This window comes from Fundulus heteroclitus, chromosome 5 (genome assembly GCF_011125445.2).
Source record: "Fundulus heteroclitus isolate FHET01 chromosome 5, MU-UCD_Fhet_4.1, whole genome shotgun sequence".
Classification (NCBI taxonomy): Eukaryota; Metazoa; Chordata; class Actinopteri; order Cyprinodontiformes; family Fundulidae; genus Fundulus; species Fundulus heteroclitus.
The window spans coordinates 40,703,568-40,719,636 of record NC_046365.1 but is presented as its reverse complement, the minus strand read 5'-3'; the positions used below and the strand labels follow the sequence as shown (position 1 = coordinate 40,719,636).

Below are 16,069 nucleotides of genomic sequence, written 5' to 3'. Positions count from 1 at the left end.
CCAGCGATGTGACACAGACAGAGGCGTCTGGGTTTCTGCCTGCAGGAACACCAGACTGTTGCTTTCACACGAGCCGAAGCAATGATGCAGATCCAGAAAGTCTCCTGATTCGGGCTCGGCCGTTCTGACTGCTCTCTGTGTTTTTTCTTCAATCAGCTGATTTTGGCGTGTCGGCCAAAAACACCAAAACGCTGCAGCGGAGAGATTCTTTCATTGGAACGCCTTACTGGTGAGTGGAGGAACATCTGTACTGTTGGAAAACGTTCACTTCCCAGAAAATCCAGAGCATAAAGCATAAATCTCTGTTTTATTAGGCTCTTATATGCTCGACCAACACAGAGTCAGGCATAATAATGAGGAGGGAAAAGGACGTAAGGTTTTCACATTAGCTGGTAACGTAGATGTGAGAAGTGTGGTCAGCCCTCGATCCTTTGTCCTGTTCTAGTTTTAATTTTCATAAAATCTTTATTCAGCCAGATAAAATCCTTTGAGACTAAGTCCGCCTTCGTGTCCTGCTGTTCCTGAAAGGCAGCAGGACACATCGCCAGAACAAAAGCACCAAGAAAACACGTGGTGGGTGTAATATAACGATTAAAATGCAGGAGTTATGGTTACAGCAATAATAAGACATTAAAACAGTAACAGCTTCAGATTTAAAGCGCAGGCATTTCTGTGGTCAGCTTCTTTGACAGAGTGGCTGGTTTTCTGTGAAGGCTGCAGGTTTTTCTGCTGCCTCCATCAGGTTTCCTTCCAGTCTTGCCTTGTTTTTAGGTCCATCAACTCTGAGCAGCTTCATTTTCCCTGCAGAGGCATCCCCACAGTGTGATGCTTCCTCCATGTTTCACAGTGAGGATGCTCTGCTTAGTTTTCTAAAAAAAGACAAAAAGTTCGGTTAAATCTGACCGAGCACCTTCTTCCACATGTTCGCCGTGTCGACTTCTCACGGCCTCTTCTCTGTAAGTGCCAGATGTGAGGAGTCTCCCACCTGAGCGGAGGGTCTCTGCTGCTCCTCCAGACTCACCGTGGGTCTCTCCGCTGCGTCTCTCATGGCTCTCCATATCCGGTCTGTCAGCTTCTCTGCAGTTTAGCTGAACTGAACTGTTAACTGGGACTAAAGGACACACTGGAGACGCTGTTTACTAGTGAGACGACGTCAAAAAAAAGATTACCTGCAATGTGTTTTATTTAGTGGTGTCAGGTCAATGGGGCTCAATAAAAAAAGCACGCCACACTTTTCAGATTTGCACTCATATAAAATGTTGAAAGCCATTTGTTTGCCACTTCTCTGTTGTGCGCTGCTTTGCGTTGGTCTGTCACTTTAAACTCTGACAATGTGTTGAAGTTTGTTGGTAACAGGACAAAATCTGAAAAAGTTCCCATTTAAACTGAATTTGGTGTCAACGCACCGTCAGGATGGCTCCTGAGGTGGTGATGTGCGAGACGTCCAAGGACCGTCCATACGACTACAAGGCTGACATCTGGTCCCTCGGCGTCACCCTGATCGAGCTGGCTCAGGTAGAACCTCCGAACCACGAGATGAACCCCATGAGGGTCCTGCTGAAGATAGCCAAGGCCGAGCCGCCCACCCTGATGCAGCCGTCTCGTTGGTGAGTCCCGGCCCGGCGCTGCCATCTTCCTGCTTGACTTCACTGCAAAAAAAGAACTAAAAATAAGCTGAAATTTTCTTGAAATGAGTGTATTTGTACTTCATTTGAGTAAGTAAATAAGATAATCTGCCAGTTGAATAAGATTTTTGCACTTAAAATAGGAAAAACACGTCTCCATCAACTTATTTCAAGTGCAGTATATCTAATTATCTTATTTTAGTGGTAAAATTACTCTTTCCTTTGGCAGATCATCTTATTTACCTGCTCGAATCAAGGACAAATACACTAATTTCTAGAAAATGTTACTTATTTTTAGTTCTGTTTTTGCAGTGTTGGAAGGTAGAAAAGGATCTGGTGTCTGACAGCTGAGCGCCTGACTGACCTTATCTTTGGATTTCCAGGTCTCCTGAGTTCAGCGATTTCCTGAAGCGCTGCCTGGACAAGAACCTGGACAGCAGATGGACCGCAGCACAGCTTCTTCAGGTACCTTCTGGATGTGTGTTTATCCCCAACACCTGGCTGCTTCTAAACCAGGTAGCCCATCCTCCCCCCGGTGCACCACCTGCCATCAGAGCAGAGCCACATGCGTTTGCCTGGGCTGTGCGCGGCTGAGCCGTCGGTCCCAGCAGGCCGACACTCATCCCTCTGTGTCTGAGCTGACGTCAGCAGAGCAGGCTTTTCTTTTTCCGTCGGGCTTAAGGCGCTCGGCCGAGTGGCAGCCGCTCATTCGCTCACTGGGCGGACGGGCAGGCCAGGCGGACGCCTTCTGACTCACACCGGGAATATTGCAGCGCAGCACCGACAGAGACTCCATGGGCCTAAAAATACAAAACAGTGGTCTGCCACCCATGAAGGTTCTGATATCCAAGAAGCTTCACATTATCAGGCCGGCGATAGAATATATCCAGCAGGTCTCTAAACCAAAGAAGGTGAGTGTTTCTGGGAACTTTAAGTCGCTGATAGATGTAAATGTTTTTACTCTGATGAGACGACAGAGCAGCCAGAAAGCAGCTTTGAACGTCCAGCTTGCATAATGTGTGTTTGAGCTGTTATCAAAGAGTCTTAAACTTTGAGCAGTTTGCATCTCGAGCTGGGATTAGTTGACAGTGAGGTGTCAAGTCTCTGCTGCTTATTAATCCTCAACGACCTTTTAAACGTCAAATTGAGTAAAGCCTTAAAATGCTTAGAACGGCTTTTATTTCCATTCACATAGATAAACAAATAAAGTCGTCTAAGATGCTTTTGAAAGCACGGCACCTGCTCCCTAATCCAAGGATTTAAAGAGATCAAGTTTATTATTTGTTAAATGACCCAATAAAGGATAGATCATTCCATGTGTTCATGTAGAAGTTAAAAGATTACATTAAGATCATCTAAGGCCCAGAACCAAACCCATCTATATCAGAGCCTGTGTGACTCTATTCATTCAGTTCTTCTTTTGCAGAAGTAAACCGGTCTGGAGTTGATTAACAATATAAAAACATTTTCATATATCTGTAATAATTCTGCATGTTTTTAATGAGTTTTATATTCTAATGCGTACTCTGCAGTAGGAACAAGTTACTTATACTTATAGCTCCAGGTTAGATCAGGGGGAGGAAGAAAGGATGAAGCTGAACCAACATTTAGAAAGCTGTGGTTCCAGATTGGGTTCCTCTCTTCAGCAGCCTTGAAAAATTAACCCCAACAACTTAAGACATCCAGAAGTGGATGGATGGATGGATGGATGGATGGATGGATGGATGGATGGATGGATGGATGGATGGTCGCCATAAATGGGCCCTGCTCTGCAGTATGAGGACATTCCCACAGAATTTAATTCTGGCTTAAATTCTGTGTTTGGGGTTGTAGACCCGGTCAGAACAATCTTGCTTTCCTCAGTCCATAAAGGTTCACTTCATTTGTCTTATTCTGATTATTGTGTTCTTCAGCAAATGAATCTCTTCTCATCTTGTAAATCTGTACCAGGGGGAGTTTGTTGGTGTTTCTTGCTAATAGCTCAGCTTCACATCGGGGTCTTCTCATGGTTACAGTGCTCACAGATACCTGTAGATCTTCTTTGCCTCTCCTGGAGCTGATCATTGGCCGAGTTTTTGCCGTTTCAGCTCTTCCTCCATCCGGTCAAATGGTGGTTTTCTGTTTTCTTCCATGGCCGGTTTAGGTTTCAGTTTTCAAGCGTTTGAGATCATTCTAGCTGAGGAGCTCTTCTCAGGTCTCCCATCTCCAGTCAAGTTTTTAATCAACGTGCACGGATTATTTTTTGACCTACCAGTGAAATATCTGCCATCAGCTTCAGCCCCTGTTCTTGTTTTCTAACATAGTGCTGGCCATTTAGCATCTACTGTTCTGTTTGCAGCATTCGTTTGTCTCAACCGTGACTGACAGCCGGCCGCTGAGGGAGCTGATCGCTGAGGCAAAGGCTGAGGTCACCGAGGAGATCGAAGAGCACAAAGAGGAAGAGGAGGAGGAAGAAACGGAGCCACATCTGGTCAGTAGATGTTTGTATGAGTCCATGTCCAATTTACAGGGGATTTTATTCTTTATTCCTAGGATTTTGTTTTCAGTCATAGGGCACCAGGTATTTTTAGCAGTTTAAAAAAAAAAGGTTAAATGTCTATTGTGACCAGAAGAACTGTTGTTTTTCAAGATTTTAGAAGCTGTTGAGACTTAATTCTCAATCTGATGGCAGAGAAATATAGATTAGTACAAATAATGCATGTGGATCTGTTGCACATCCTGAAGGTGCTGCCCACTTTTAAAAGAGAAGCTAAAATCATGCAAGAATTCAAAGAGAACCCAGATGGAGATCATATTAGTAGGAAGATAAGATCATCATTTATGGGCCACACAAACACACAAGATGTCTACTGGATGGAAAATAAAACTCTACTGGTCTCGTCATTAAACGCCAAGCAGATGCAGGAAGTGGGACTGCTGCCTAACAGAAAGTAATACTTAATGCTTTTAAACTAATTAGTGCAGCTCTGTTTCAGTATCAACATGCTTCCTGTTCACTGACTGGGCTCCTTTTACTCGTGACATTCTTTATCATAAAGCCTGCAGAGACTCTGTTAAACCCACAGTAACTGTAACATGACGTCACATCATGACTACGTCACGTCAAACAACCCAGCTGCCTCCTTTTCAGTAAAACAGGGACGTGACGGTTCAGCTGTTTGAATACAGCAAACTAAGCATTTAAATCTTTCCTTTTTTAAGAAGGAGAAATGGTCTAAATAATAACTTGCAAAGATGACCTACTTCATAGATTTCTGGTGACTTGAGGTTCATTTTTTTAAGATCCGTCCGCACCAGCACTGATTTTATACCAAACAGAAAGTACGACCTAGAGACCTACTTTGTTACTGTTATTACTTTCTGCAGCAGAAACCATAACAACAACCAATCTATGTCACATTTTCCTGATTCTGTCACCATAAATCCTCAAACATGAGCAGCAGTCGGCGTTTTAGTCTTTTTCAGGATCATCTTTTGAATCTTCAAGTTGTCAATGTTTACACTTTGCTTTCTATTGACACGCCGTTTATATTTAAACATGTTTCATTGGAAAAAATGTTACATCCATGATCAGAACCATGAACTGATCAAATCCAGCAACACTAACTTCTCCATATTTCCTCCAGGGCCACAAGCGCGCTCCATCTGACGTCAGCGTCGCCAGCTTCTGAGGATGAGAAGATCCCTCTGTCCCCCTTGGAAGCCGTCCCTGAGAAGATGGAACCCATCCTGCCGGTTCCTTCCCCAGCCGAGCTTCCTGTTCCCGACCAAGTGATGGAAGCAGAGGATCCTGCTGCAGAGGAGCAAACAGAGGAAGCTCCAAACGCTCCAGTTAAAGAAGAAGAACCTGAACAGAAACCATCAGAGGAGAACGCTCCAGAGGCAGCGTCTGACGTCACTTCCCCAGAGTCAGAGACGGAGCCAGACTCACCGTCTAAGGAGCTGCAGCAGTTGGAGATAGACGTGGAGGATGAGAAGGAAGTGGACACTGCTGAGGTTCCTCCTCCTCCAGAGGACGACACGCCTGTTGCTGGAGAAGCTCAAACTCCAGCAGAGGAAGAGGAGGAAGACCCATACAAACACCTCAAAGTGACGCTAACGCTGCCAGAGTCGGAGAAAGAAGTCCTGAAAGAGGAGAACGGAGAGCAGCCTGCAGAGAAAGACCGCATGGACGCCGAGGAGGAGAAGAAGGTGCCGGATAAAGCCAAAGACGAGAAAGAGAGAGATTCTGATTCAGGAAGGGGCTCGACGGCAGATAACAGCAGCGTAGACCTGAATCTGTCTATTTCAAGCTTCCTGTCCAAAACAAAGGAGCCTGGTTCTGTTTCTATACAGGTAAGACTCAGAACCACGCCTTCTCTCAATGAGACCCGCTCCTTCTAAAGCCGCCTCTGCTTTTCCCAGGAATCCAAGCGGCAGAAGAAGACGCTGAAGAAAACTCGTAAATTCATCGTGGATGGTGTGGAAGTTAGCGTAACAACGTCAAAGATCATCACCGATAACGACACCAAGAACGAGGAGATGAGGTTCCTCAGGTGCTTACATCATTTCCTTTAGCTCAAACAACACTGATGAAAATAATGAGAACGAGTTCAGCTGTATGTTTCCCTGACCTTAATACGCCATGGTCCCCCCCCCCCCCCCCCCAGGCGGCAGGAGCTGAGGGAGCTGCGTCTGCTGCAGAAGGAGGAGCAGAGAGCCCAGCAGCAGCTCAGCAACAAGCTGCAGCAGCAGAAGGAGCAGATCTACAGGCGCTTTGAGCAGGAGACCACCGTGAGTTCTCCTACCCGGACATCTTTTATTTGCCCTTCACAACGTTTCAGCCACGTATTCATTCCCTCTGCTCATAAAACACAGGGAACTGGTTCCCTAACTTAAAAAACACAAGCAACTGGTTCCCTAACTTAAAAAACACAAGCAACTGGTTCCCTAACTTATAAAACACAAGCAACTGGTTCCCTAACTTAAAAAAAACACAGGGAACTGGTTCCCTCTGTTCATAAAACGTGGGGAACTGGTTCCCTCTGCTCATAAAACATGGGGAACCGGTTCCCTAACTTAAAAAACACAGGGAACTGGTTCCCTCTGTTCATAAAACGTGGGGAACTGGTTCCCTCTGCTCATAAAACATGGGGAACCGGTTCCCTAACTTATAAAACACAAGCAACTGGTTCCCTAACTTAAAAAACACAGGGAACTGGTTCCCTCTGCTCATAAAACATGGGGAACCGGTTCCCTAACTTAAAAAACACAAGGAACTGGTTCCCTAACTTAAAAAAACACAGGGAACTGGTTCCCTAACTTATAAAACACAAGGAACTGGTTCCCTAACTTAAAAAACACAGGGAACTGGTTCCCTCTGTTCATAAAACGTGGGGAACTGGTTCCCTCTGCTCATAAAACATGGGGAACCGGTTCCCTAACTTAAAAAACACGGGGAACCGGTTCCCTAACTTAAAAAACACAGGGAACCGGTTCCCTAACTTAAAAAACACAAGGAACTGGTTCCCTAACTTAAAAAAACACAGGGAACTGGTTCCCTAACTTAAAAAAACACAGGGAACTGGTTCCCTAACTTATAAAACACAAAGAAACTGGTTCCCTAACTTAAAAAACACAGGGAACTGGTTCCCTCTGTTCATAAAACATGGGGAACCGGTTCCCTAACTTATAAAACACAAGCAACTGGTTCCCTAACTTAAAAAACACAGGGAACTGGTTCCCTCTGTTCATAAAACGTGGGGAACTGGTTCCCTCTGCTCATAAAACATGGGGAACCGGTTCCCTAACTTAAAAAACACAGGGAACTGGTTCCCTCTGTTCATAAAACGTGGGGAACTGGTTCCCTCTGCTCATAAAACATGGGGAACCGGTTCCCTAACTTAAAAAACACAGGGAACCGGTTCCCTAACTTAAAAAACACAAGGAACTGGTTCCCTTACTTAAAAAAACACAGGGAACTGGTTCCCTAACTTAAAAAACACAGGGAACCGGTTCCCTAACTTAAAAAACACAAGGAACTGGTTCCCTAACTTAAAAAAACACAAGGAACTGGTTCCCTAACTTAAAAAAACACAGGGAACTGGTTCCCTAACTTATAAAACACAAGGAACCGGTTCCCTAACTTCAAAAAACACGGTGAGCTGGTTCCCTAACTTAAGGAAACACAGGGAACTGGTTCCCTCTGTTCATAAAAAGTGGGGAACTGGTTCCCTAACTTATAAAACACAGGGAGCTGGTTCCCTAACTTAAAAAAACACAGGGAGCTGGTTCCCTAACTTAAAAAAAACACAGGGAGCTGGTTCCCTAACTTAAGAAAACACAGGGAACTGGTTCCCTGTGTTTAGAAAATGGGGAACTGAAGACGTCCCAGAAGCTTAATTTCTATTATTATTCTATTATTATTACAGACGTATGTTAGGAAAGTAACCTCTTATAACCACGATCGTCATATCAACTCACTGAAGTGTTTTGTTGTTGCCAATAAATGTCTGTTGAGCCGATATTCAGGACAGACCGTTCACCATTTGACTCATAAAAGTAAATTATTAACGCTTTACCGTTCAATGTTTGTCCAAATCTAATAAGGCTGCGGCTCCTGCGCTGGTCTAAATTTAGCAATCTGACAACATTTGTTAAAAGCACCATTAGGCAATTTTGGATCTAAAATAATTTATACAATTTCTGCTTTTCCTATAAAGAAACAACCTGACTATTTAATTAAAATTGTGCATGTTTAGTCTATTGTTGAGCGTGTAAAGAAAAAAAACATCACCATGGAGTGTTTTATGACTTTGGTTTAAAGAAACTTTTGACTTGATTTTGGTTCAAATTACCAAAATTTGCTTTTAAGACTAAAATGATCAAATTTGTTTGGTTACTGCAGCGAAGGTTGATAACGGTTTATAGGTCTGTGTTTCTAGTTTAAAGTGACTTTAAGACAGTTTAAGGTTTACTTTTTAGGTGTTTATCTGAATTAGAGAGCAGTAAATTTGGCTTTAAAGCTTTGGCTGCCCTTTAAGATTCAGCCAGAATCATTTGATTCAGATGATAAACAGTCCATTAATACATTCTTAGACCGTCCTTATCAATAAGATAATCCATCTTAATGTTTCTCAGAACGACCACCATTCAATATACGGCGCATAAGAATATAGAAGTGATGAAGATGTGAATAATAATAATAATTTAACACATCAGCAGCAGCATTGTTTATGGTTCTAATTCAAACGGGTTTAAAAATGGAAATAAATCAGAATTTTCAGGGATGATTTAACCAAGAGATGAAATCTGGAGACGTTTGGTGAAAGCAGAGTTTTCCCAAGAATGTCTTTTATGCACGTTTGCTTTTTTAATTGTGTTCAGAACCACTGATGCAAACGAACGTTGCAGAGGGGAAAAAACTGAGACATTATCAGGAGATTTAATAAAACGGCTTTCACTCGACTGACTGATGCGCCGGTTTGTGTCTGGCAGAGCAAGAAGCGTCAGTACGACCAGGAGGTGGAGAACCTGGAGCGGCAGCAGAAGCAGACCATCGAGAGGCTGGAGCAGGAGCACACCAACCGCCTCCGAGACGAGGCCAAGCGCATCAAAGCTGAGCAGGACAAAGAGCTGTCCAAGTACCAGAACGTGCTGAAGAACCACAAGAAAGAGGTGAGCCTCAGCTTCCCACCGCCTGCTTTTGGAAAATAATCTAATTGCGATTTTTTTTTTTTTTCTTAATATTGCGATTTAATGCAATTTTTTTTCCCCCAGTTTAATTTATCACGTGTTTTAAAATATATACAAACAACAAATCAATTTGTTTCCTCGCCATGTGGATTAGTTGCTAAAACACTCACAGCATCTAAACTCAGAGCAGAAATGATTGCGTTCTGCCTACAATATATTTCAACCAAAATTGCAATTTTGACTTTTCTCTGCATTAACCACAAGCAACAAAAATGGCCTCTAGATAAAGATGTTTGTAAACAAGGACTATTTTAAATATGAACTTTTAATGTTTCTATTGATCAGAATATTATTAAAGAGAACAGCTTTTAATTTAATTGGACATCAATCCTTGTTGAACATAAAGTGCAACCAACAAGCAAGTCTATGTATTAAACTGATTGACCAGTACTTAAATCTATGTATGATTATATAAACTCTAAAACAAGTAATACAATTAGATTATCTAACTGCTGCAACTGTCTTCCCTTCCATGTGGAGGCAAACCCACTTTAAACATTTTACCAACACCTAATGGACGTGTCTAATTCCCTAATTGTTACATAGCCAAAAATTGCAGACTCTGCAATTTGGAAATTGCGTTTTTTTAAATCACGATTATATTAAAAATGCGTATAATTGTTCAGCCCTAAACCGTACTAAAGAGGACATTATCCAGGGCCCACCAAATGACCTAACAGGTCCTGGTTTGCTGTGGACTTTCTGTCCAACGCTCTGACACTGGAACACGTTTATCCTGTAAAATCTGAGCGTATAGTCACAGTCCCGATGTCTGGAGCTCTTTACTGACGGCAGCATCGCTAAGAACAGCCAGAGCTCTTAGCGCCTGAGCGTGTGGGAGGAGGACGGAGTGTGATCCACAGTCAGAGGCTCCTTCAGTCCTCCAGGCTGTCCTCGCTGTGCGCCGCTCCCACTCAGCGTGGACGTGAACCTCTGTGGGTGTGATTCCTCATCACATCGAATCTTTGGCCTTTACTTGGACAGAGAAGCACTGATCAGAGTTTTGTGGACGATGCCTGCTGATACAGATTACGCTTGAATAGCTATAATATAAGAAAAGACGAAGCTTTCTGGACACCGCCTCTCTCTTGGTGCTCCTGGTGCTGATTTTCCATCTCTGGCTGCTTTGCTGTGAGTCTGAGCCATCTGGGCGCGTTACGGTCAGCCGAGCCTAGAATAGCATGGCCGACAGGTGAATGGGTCATTAATGCCAGGTGTCTGGTTTATCAGCTCAAGCCGCTCTTAAGCTGACAGAAGCTTGGCTGTGAGCCTGAAACCAACACATTTGTCTCACCTCTCAGACTCTGGCCTACTTACTGTCCTGATCATTCGCTGCACGGTGTTTTACTTTGTGCACGAGTCGATCAGACGATGGAGCGTTCATCTGATAGACTCAGTACCGAACGATCCTGCCACTTGTATATTAATTTAAACGGTACATCAAATTAACCAGCATGAACCAGTAAACATTACCATCTATAACCACAAGAGGGCGCTGTAGGCTTATAAAAACTATCCTGCTCCTGTACCACAAATTAATTGAAACATGAACTTATAGACAACAAAGACTGAACATGTTTATGTTGTTTCACTGTTTCAGTCTGAATTCATGGTGCAGCTGGAAGGAAACAAACCGAGACAGAACTCTGTGAAGCTAACAGCAGCTAGCGTTAGCTTACAGCTCTGTTGTCTTCTCTGATGCACTGAGCTTTATGTTGCTCTGAAACATCCGTGTCGTACTGTTAGCGTAGCACGTAGCGTAGCACGTAGCACCGTTACGCTCAACGTCTAATTTAGGCGTAGTTTTTACAACTTTCAGCATAACGGGCCGCAGACGAGAACTTTCCGGGTTGGTGTTTATCCTAATTTACCCCATTCAGCCTCCCAGGTATGTTTCATGCTATACAGCCGATTGTGGGGACTATTTGCACGCTCTAAGCTTCACGGGAAGGGTTGTTGGTGCAAATAACAGAGTTCGTTGGGGGGCAGGGACATTGTCTTGTTGTGTCTGTGTGTTACGTGTAATCTGGGTGGATTCTGAGCTGACGTCTCATTATTATTATTATTATTATTATTATTATTATTATTATTATTATTATATAATGGTAACACATAGTGTCCATTAAGATTCTTGATTATTTCTCTGGCAGGACGTTGGTGCAGAAATGATCTCTCTGGCCTGTTTAGGCTCCCCAGAATGTCACAGGAAACTCACCGTTAGCTAAAGAGCGTCTCTGCTTCTGCCTGCAGGAACAAGAGTTTCTCCAGAAGCAGCAGCAGGACCTGGACAGCGCGCTGAAGAAAATAATCCAGCAGCACAAACACGAGCTGGCCACCATTGAGAGAGACTGCCTCAACCACAAGCAGCAGCTCCTCAGAGGTAAACCTGTTTCCTCGTGTCAGACGGGTTCTACTGGGTTCTACTGGGTTCTACTGGGCTGGGAGAGCACAGTTTAATACATGCGCATAAAGATCCAATCAAAGATGCCTCTAACCAGTAGAAAGCAGCTCTGAGAGGTAAATGAGCTGCAGCCTGTTAACGTGTGACGTCGCCGTGTTCTAATTAAACTCTTAATGAGTCAGAATCTGTAGAAACATTTCTAAGAAATGAGGGTTTGAGCTTCTAAGCAGCTTTTATTTGAGAAATGAAGGTTCAGAGGTCTAACACTGAAATATCATTGACTATGATTGATGTTGGCTCTAGAAAGCAGCTTCATTTGAAAATGGCTCCTTAAAGTCTCTGTGTGAAATGTTCTCTATGTTCATGTTCTCCTCTTGTCTCCACAGCACGAGAGGCTGCCATGTGGGAGCTGGAGGAGCGCCACCTGCAGGAGAAACACCAGCTGTTTAAGCAGCAGCTCAAGGATCAGTACTTCATGCAAAGACACCAGCTGCTGAAGAGACACGAGAAGGTAAAGTCACATCCCTGGAGCTGAAGAGCAGCCCATCGTTCAGGCTGAGCTTCGTCTGCTGCTTTTAACCAATAACAAACACCGGCTGGTCTCTGGTGCTTCCAGGAGATGGAGCAGATGCAGCGCTACAACCAGCGTCTCATCGAGGAGCTGAAGAACAAACAAACGCAGGAGAGAGGCCGGCTGCCCAAGATTCAGCGCAGCGAGGCCAAGACGCGCATGGCCATGTTTAAAAAGAGCCTCCGCATCACGGCGGCCGTCATCACCCCCGAGCAGGAGCGGGAGAAGGTCAAGCAGGTGAGATGCTGTCCTCAGGTAGGAGACGTCCTGCAAGGCAAGGCGAGCACGGCTGATTTCTGCGTTTGTGTTCCCAGTTTGCTGCCCAGGAGGAGAAGAGGCAGAAGAACGAGCGTCTCCACCAGCACCAGAAACACGAGAACCAAATGAGAGACCTGCAGCTGCAGTGCGACGCCAACATCCGAGAGCTGCAGCAGCTGCAGGTCCGCCTTTAAACGTGTTAAAATTCTGTTTTCGCCACAAAATTAGCTAAAGAGATGTTTGTGTTTCAGAACGAAAAGTGCCACCTGCTCATCGAACATGAGACCCAGAAGCTGAAGGAGCTGGATGAGGAGCACAGCGTGGAGCTGAAGGAGTGGAGGGAGAAACTCAGACCCAGGAAGAAGGTGAGCCGTCTGCAGAGCTGTCATCCGATCCTTTTCTGATCAGTGAAGGCAACATATCTAAGCCCTACCGGATCGCACTGAAAGCATGTTTCTGCCTAAAGTTATTTATAGTTTAAAAAAAAAAAAACTTTCTTTTAGGATGTCAAGATTGCTGTTTTACATGTAGTGCATACAAAAATATGAATGTAGGTATTTAGTAACCAAAGTAGCAGAATTAGACATAATTAAGGACAAATCTGACCACTAGATGGCAGCAAAGGGTTTTTAAGATGATGCTTGGTACGTGTAGAATATGCCCCAACAGGCAATAGTGGTATAAATATGCTATCTGTGGCCAAAGGAGATAAATGGACTGAACTTATATAGCACTTTTTCATGCTGACCACCCAGTCGCTCTCACTAACACGCACACATTTATACACCGACACGCAGCTCAGTAGGCAACTTGGGGTTAAGTGCCTTGCCCAGGGGCACATCGACATGCCATCAAGCCACAGTCACCCTGAAATGACACTCGTTATTTTGGAGGTTGTCACTGGGGGAAAAAATCATGGTTAGCTATTTGCCACCATGTGACCAGTGAGGTGTTAAACATGTTTTTATAAGGAAATCATTTTCTGTCGTATTCGGTCTGTCCATCCTGTGAAGGAGAGTTATTATTATTATTCAGCAGATTACAGAAAGCTGCACAGAGGGCAACAAAAGTCGCTGTTTTGAACTTTCAAAGTCAAACTGTTGAGATATGGACTAAATTTAGTAGCTTTGTAGTTTTTAAAAGATGAAGTGCAGTCGGCTACATTAGTATGAGTGATGTCAGTGGTCCTTTAGTTTCCTTTAGTTAGCCTGAGAAATCTGGGCACGCCGACACTTTCTGTGGTTTCTCATTAGAACCATTTCAAACTGGGACCAACTGAGACAGAAAACTGAGCGTTTTTTTTAAAACCTTGGTCTACCTTCACACTGGTAACCAGACCCACTCATCAGTCTTTATGCTTGTTTCACAGGCGCTGGAGGACGAGTTCGCCAGGAAGCTGCAGGAACAGGAAGTGTTCTTCAAGATGAGCGGCGAGTCCGAGTGCCTTAACCCGTCCACCCAGAGCCGAATCTCCAAGTTCTACCCGATCCCCACCGTCCATTCTACCGGGTTCTAAGCCAGCCTGGCCAACAGGGGAACGTCAGGTTCAGACGGTTTGAAACGTTGCCCCTGACGCCACGCCGGTCCGTCCGGTTCATGAAGAATCCAGTGCCTGAAGAACCGGATGTTTCCCACCTTTGGATCCCTGCAGCATCTTGGAGATGTTTGCACTTTTCTCTTTTTATGGTCAAACATGAATCAGTCGCATATTTTCTAAGTGATTCCAACACAGAAGGTATTTCTGACCAGAAACACTCCTGTTCAGCGTATTTTCATGTAGTTTTTAGATTTCGTGGTCCGGTTTGGGCTCCGATACTTTAATCTCCTGTGTGACATGAATCCAGTTTTTCCTCTTCAGAAGGCCTTCGGGTTCAGTTTAGTTTCCAGATTTTCTCTGGAAAATGAAGGAACATTTGAGTATTTTTATCTTCTGATGTCGTGTTTTGTTTCCTGAAAATCGGAACTAGGCCTGTTTCCACTCATAGCTGTTAGCCTTAATAATTCAGATGGATTGTAAATCTGTTACTGCGCCTTTAAGAAATCAGACACTTTGAAGGTTTTTATTCAGCAGATGTTTTATGTCTGTATTCAAACCAACTAAAACACAAAAATCTTTTTATTCTCTTTTCCTCTGATGCAACAAATTGGACCTGACTGGTTTAGGCCTTTCTGACTGCTGATTGGTTCATCTCGGTTTGTTTTCTTTTCTTGATTGGCTGTTCTGAGTTGTTAAATAAATATAACAAGAGTGCTGTGCACCATTTTTTTTTTTTTTTTTTAGAAAAATATTTTCAGTAACTATTTATACAAAAAAACTGCTCAGCTTCCTGAATTCAGACAGAAACAAACATATCAAAATCATTCATTCATTTTTTAAATACGTGTATAGTTTTTAGAAACTCTTGTATAATGTTGATTTTTTCATTTTGCTGTAAATAAAATATTTCCTCTCAGGCAAAACTTTCTCCTGTGATGTCACACATACATTTAAAACAAAATATCCTGAATAAAATGCCCAGAATGAAAACATCAACACCACAAATATCCCTCAGTACACAACAAGACAAGCCGCCACACAACCCAGAGGAAAAGTCAGCGGCGAAATGGGAGAAACATCCGATCCCTTAGAGCTCAGACTCCAGCGCTCCTCCTCCTCCTCGTTGTCAGCGAGAAATCTCCTGAAACGCAACAGGAAGTTCGGTTAACAGCTGAAATATTTCCCAGGTAAATACTACAGGTGTGTCGTTTAGATTCATTACAGAAACAGTTCAGCTCATTTGGACCATTAATGAAAACCTGAAATCAGATTTTCAAAAAAGGAGCGTCTAAGGATCTTTATGCGGAAATGTGGGCGTCTGTAGTTTGGTTGGGGCTCCTTTTGCTTAAAATAAATGACTGGTGTAACATGGAGGTGAATCAGCCTGTGGTTCAGGAAGCGCAGGTAGATTTACCTGAGGCCTCCAGTCCAGCTAAGACTCTCCTGATTTGGTCTTTGGTTCAAGAAAACACAAGAAAAGTGACATCCGTGTCCTAGATGTCTTATTGGTGGCTCTTTGTTTTTCATCGCCCAGTCTGTTGCAGTAGACGTCTGCTCAGACCACATGTTCTTCTGCCTAAAATTGACTTTTCCTTCCCACTGTCGCCACGTTTAGGAAGAGGATGGCTATGAAGTCACTCACTGCAGGGTTCCTTTAGACCGAAAACTTTAACCAATTTAAACTAAACTCAACCTCATTGTTTCTATAACTGGGATCAAACAAGATGTGATTGACTGAATCTGGCTAAGTGACTGGTTGACTGAATGTTTCTCTGTATAAGACGGATCTGCTTGTCTTGTAATGTGCTTGGAGGTTATATGTTGTTAATGTTTTTTTGTTTAAACGGTTACAATGCAAACACAACAGCAGTTTAAAGGTTCGTACAAAGAACTTTGGGTTGGGTTAAGGTTGTGTCGGCCCTTCTGTGGTTAGCCGTTAGCTC

The 16,069-nt window shown here is 43.6% G+C and overlaps 2 protein-coding genes across 3 annotated transcripts in view; one reads left to right on the top strand and one right to left on the bottom strand.

The window, feature by feature from the left end:
* Positions 1 to 15,049, top strand: part of LOC105917813 (serine/threonine-protein kinase 10-like) — a 27,835-nt gene extending 12,786 nt beyond the window's left edge. The window contains 15 exon segments of the mRNA XM_036137603.1: positions 157 to 229; positions 1,413 to 1,607; positions 2,009 to 2,090; positions 3,964 to 4,095; positions 5,252 to 5,290; positions 5,292 to 5,960; positions 6,030 to 6,160; positions 6,275 to 6,398; positions 9,102 to 9,281; positions 11,610 to 11,739; positions 12,147 to 12,271; positions 12,377 to 12,568; positions 12,646 to 12,771; positions 12,841 to 12,954; positions 13,959 to 15,049. Of these exon segments, the coding sequence (XP_035993496.1) occupies positions 157 to 229; positions 1,413 to 1,607; positions 2,009 to 2,090; positions 3,964 to 4,095; positions 5,252 to 5,290; positions 5,292 to 5,960; positions 6,030 to 6,160; positions 6,275 to 6,398; positions 9,102 to 9,281; positions 11,610 to 11,739; positions 12,147 to 12,271; positions 12,377 to 12,568; positions 12,646 to 12,771; positions 12,841 to 12,954; positions 13,959 to 14,105 (2,459 nt within the window). The 3' untranslated portion in view covers positions 14,106 to 15,049.
* The window catches only part of col17a1a (collagen, type XVII, alpha 1a), a 24,345-nt gene continuing 23,217 nt past the window's right edge, over positions 14,942 to 16,069 (bottom strand). For both annotated transcript variants that reach the window (XM_021310723.2, XM_021310725.2), the window contains exon 54: positions 14,942 to 15,267. In XM_021310723.2, coding sequence (XP_021166398.2) covers positions 15,221 to 15,267 — 47 coding nt within the window. In that variant the 3' untranslated portion in view covers positions 14,942 to 15,220. The remainder of the gene's footprint in view (positions 15,268 to 16,069) is intronic.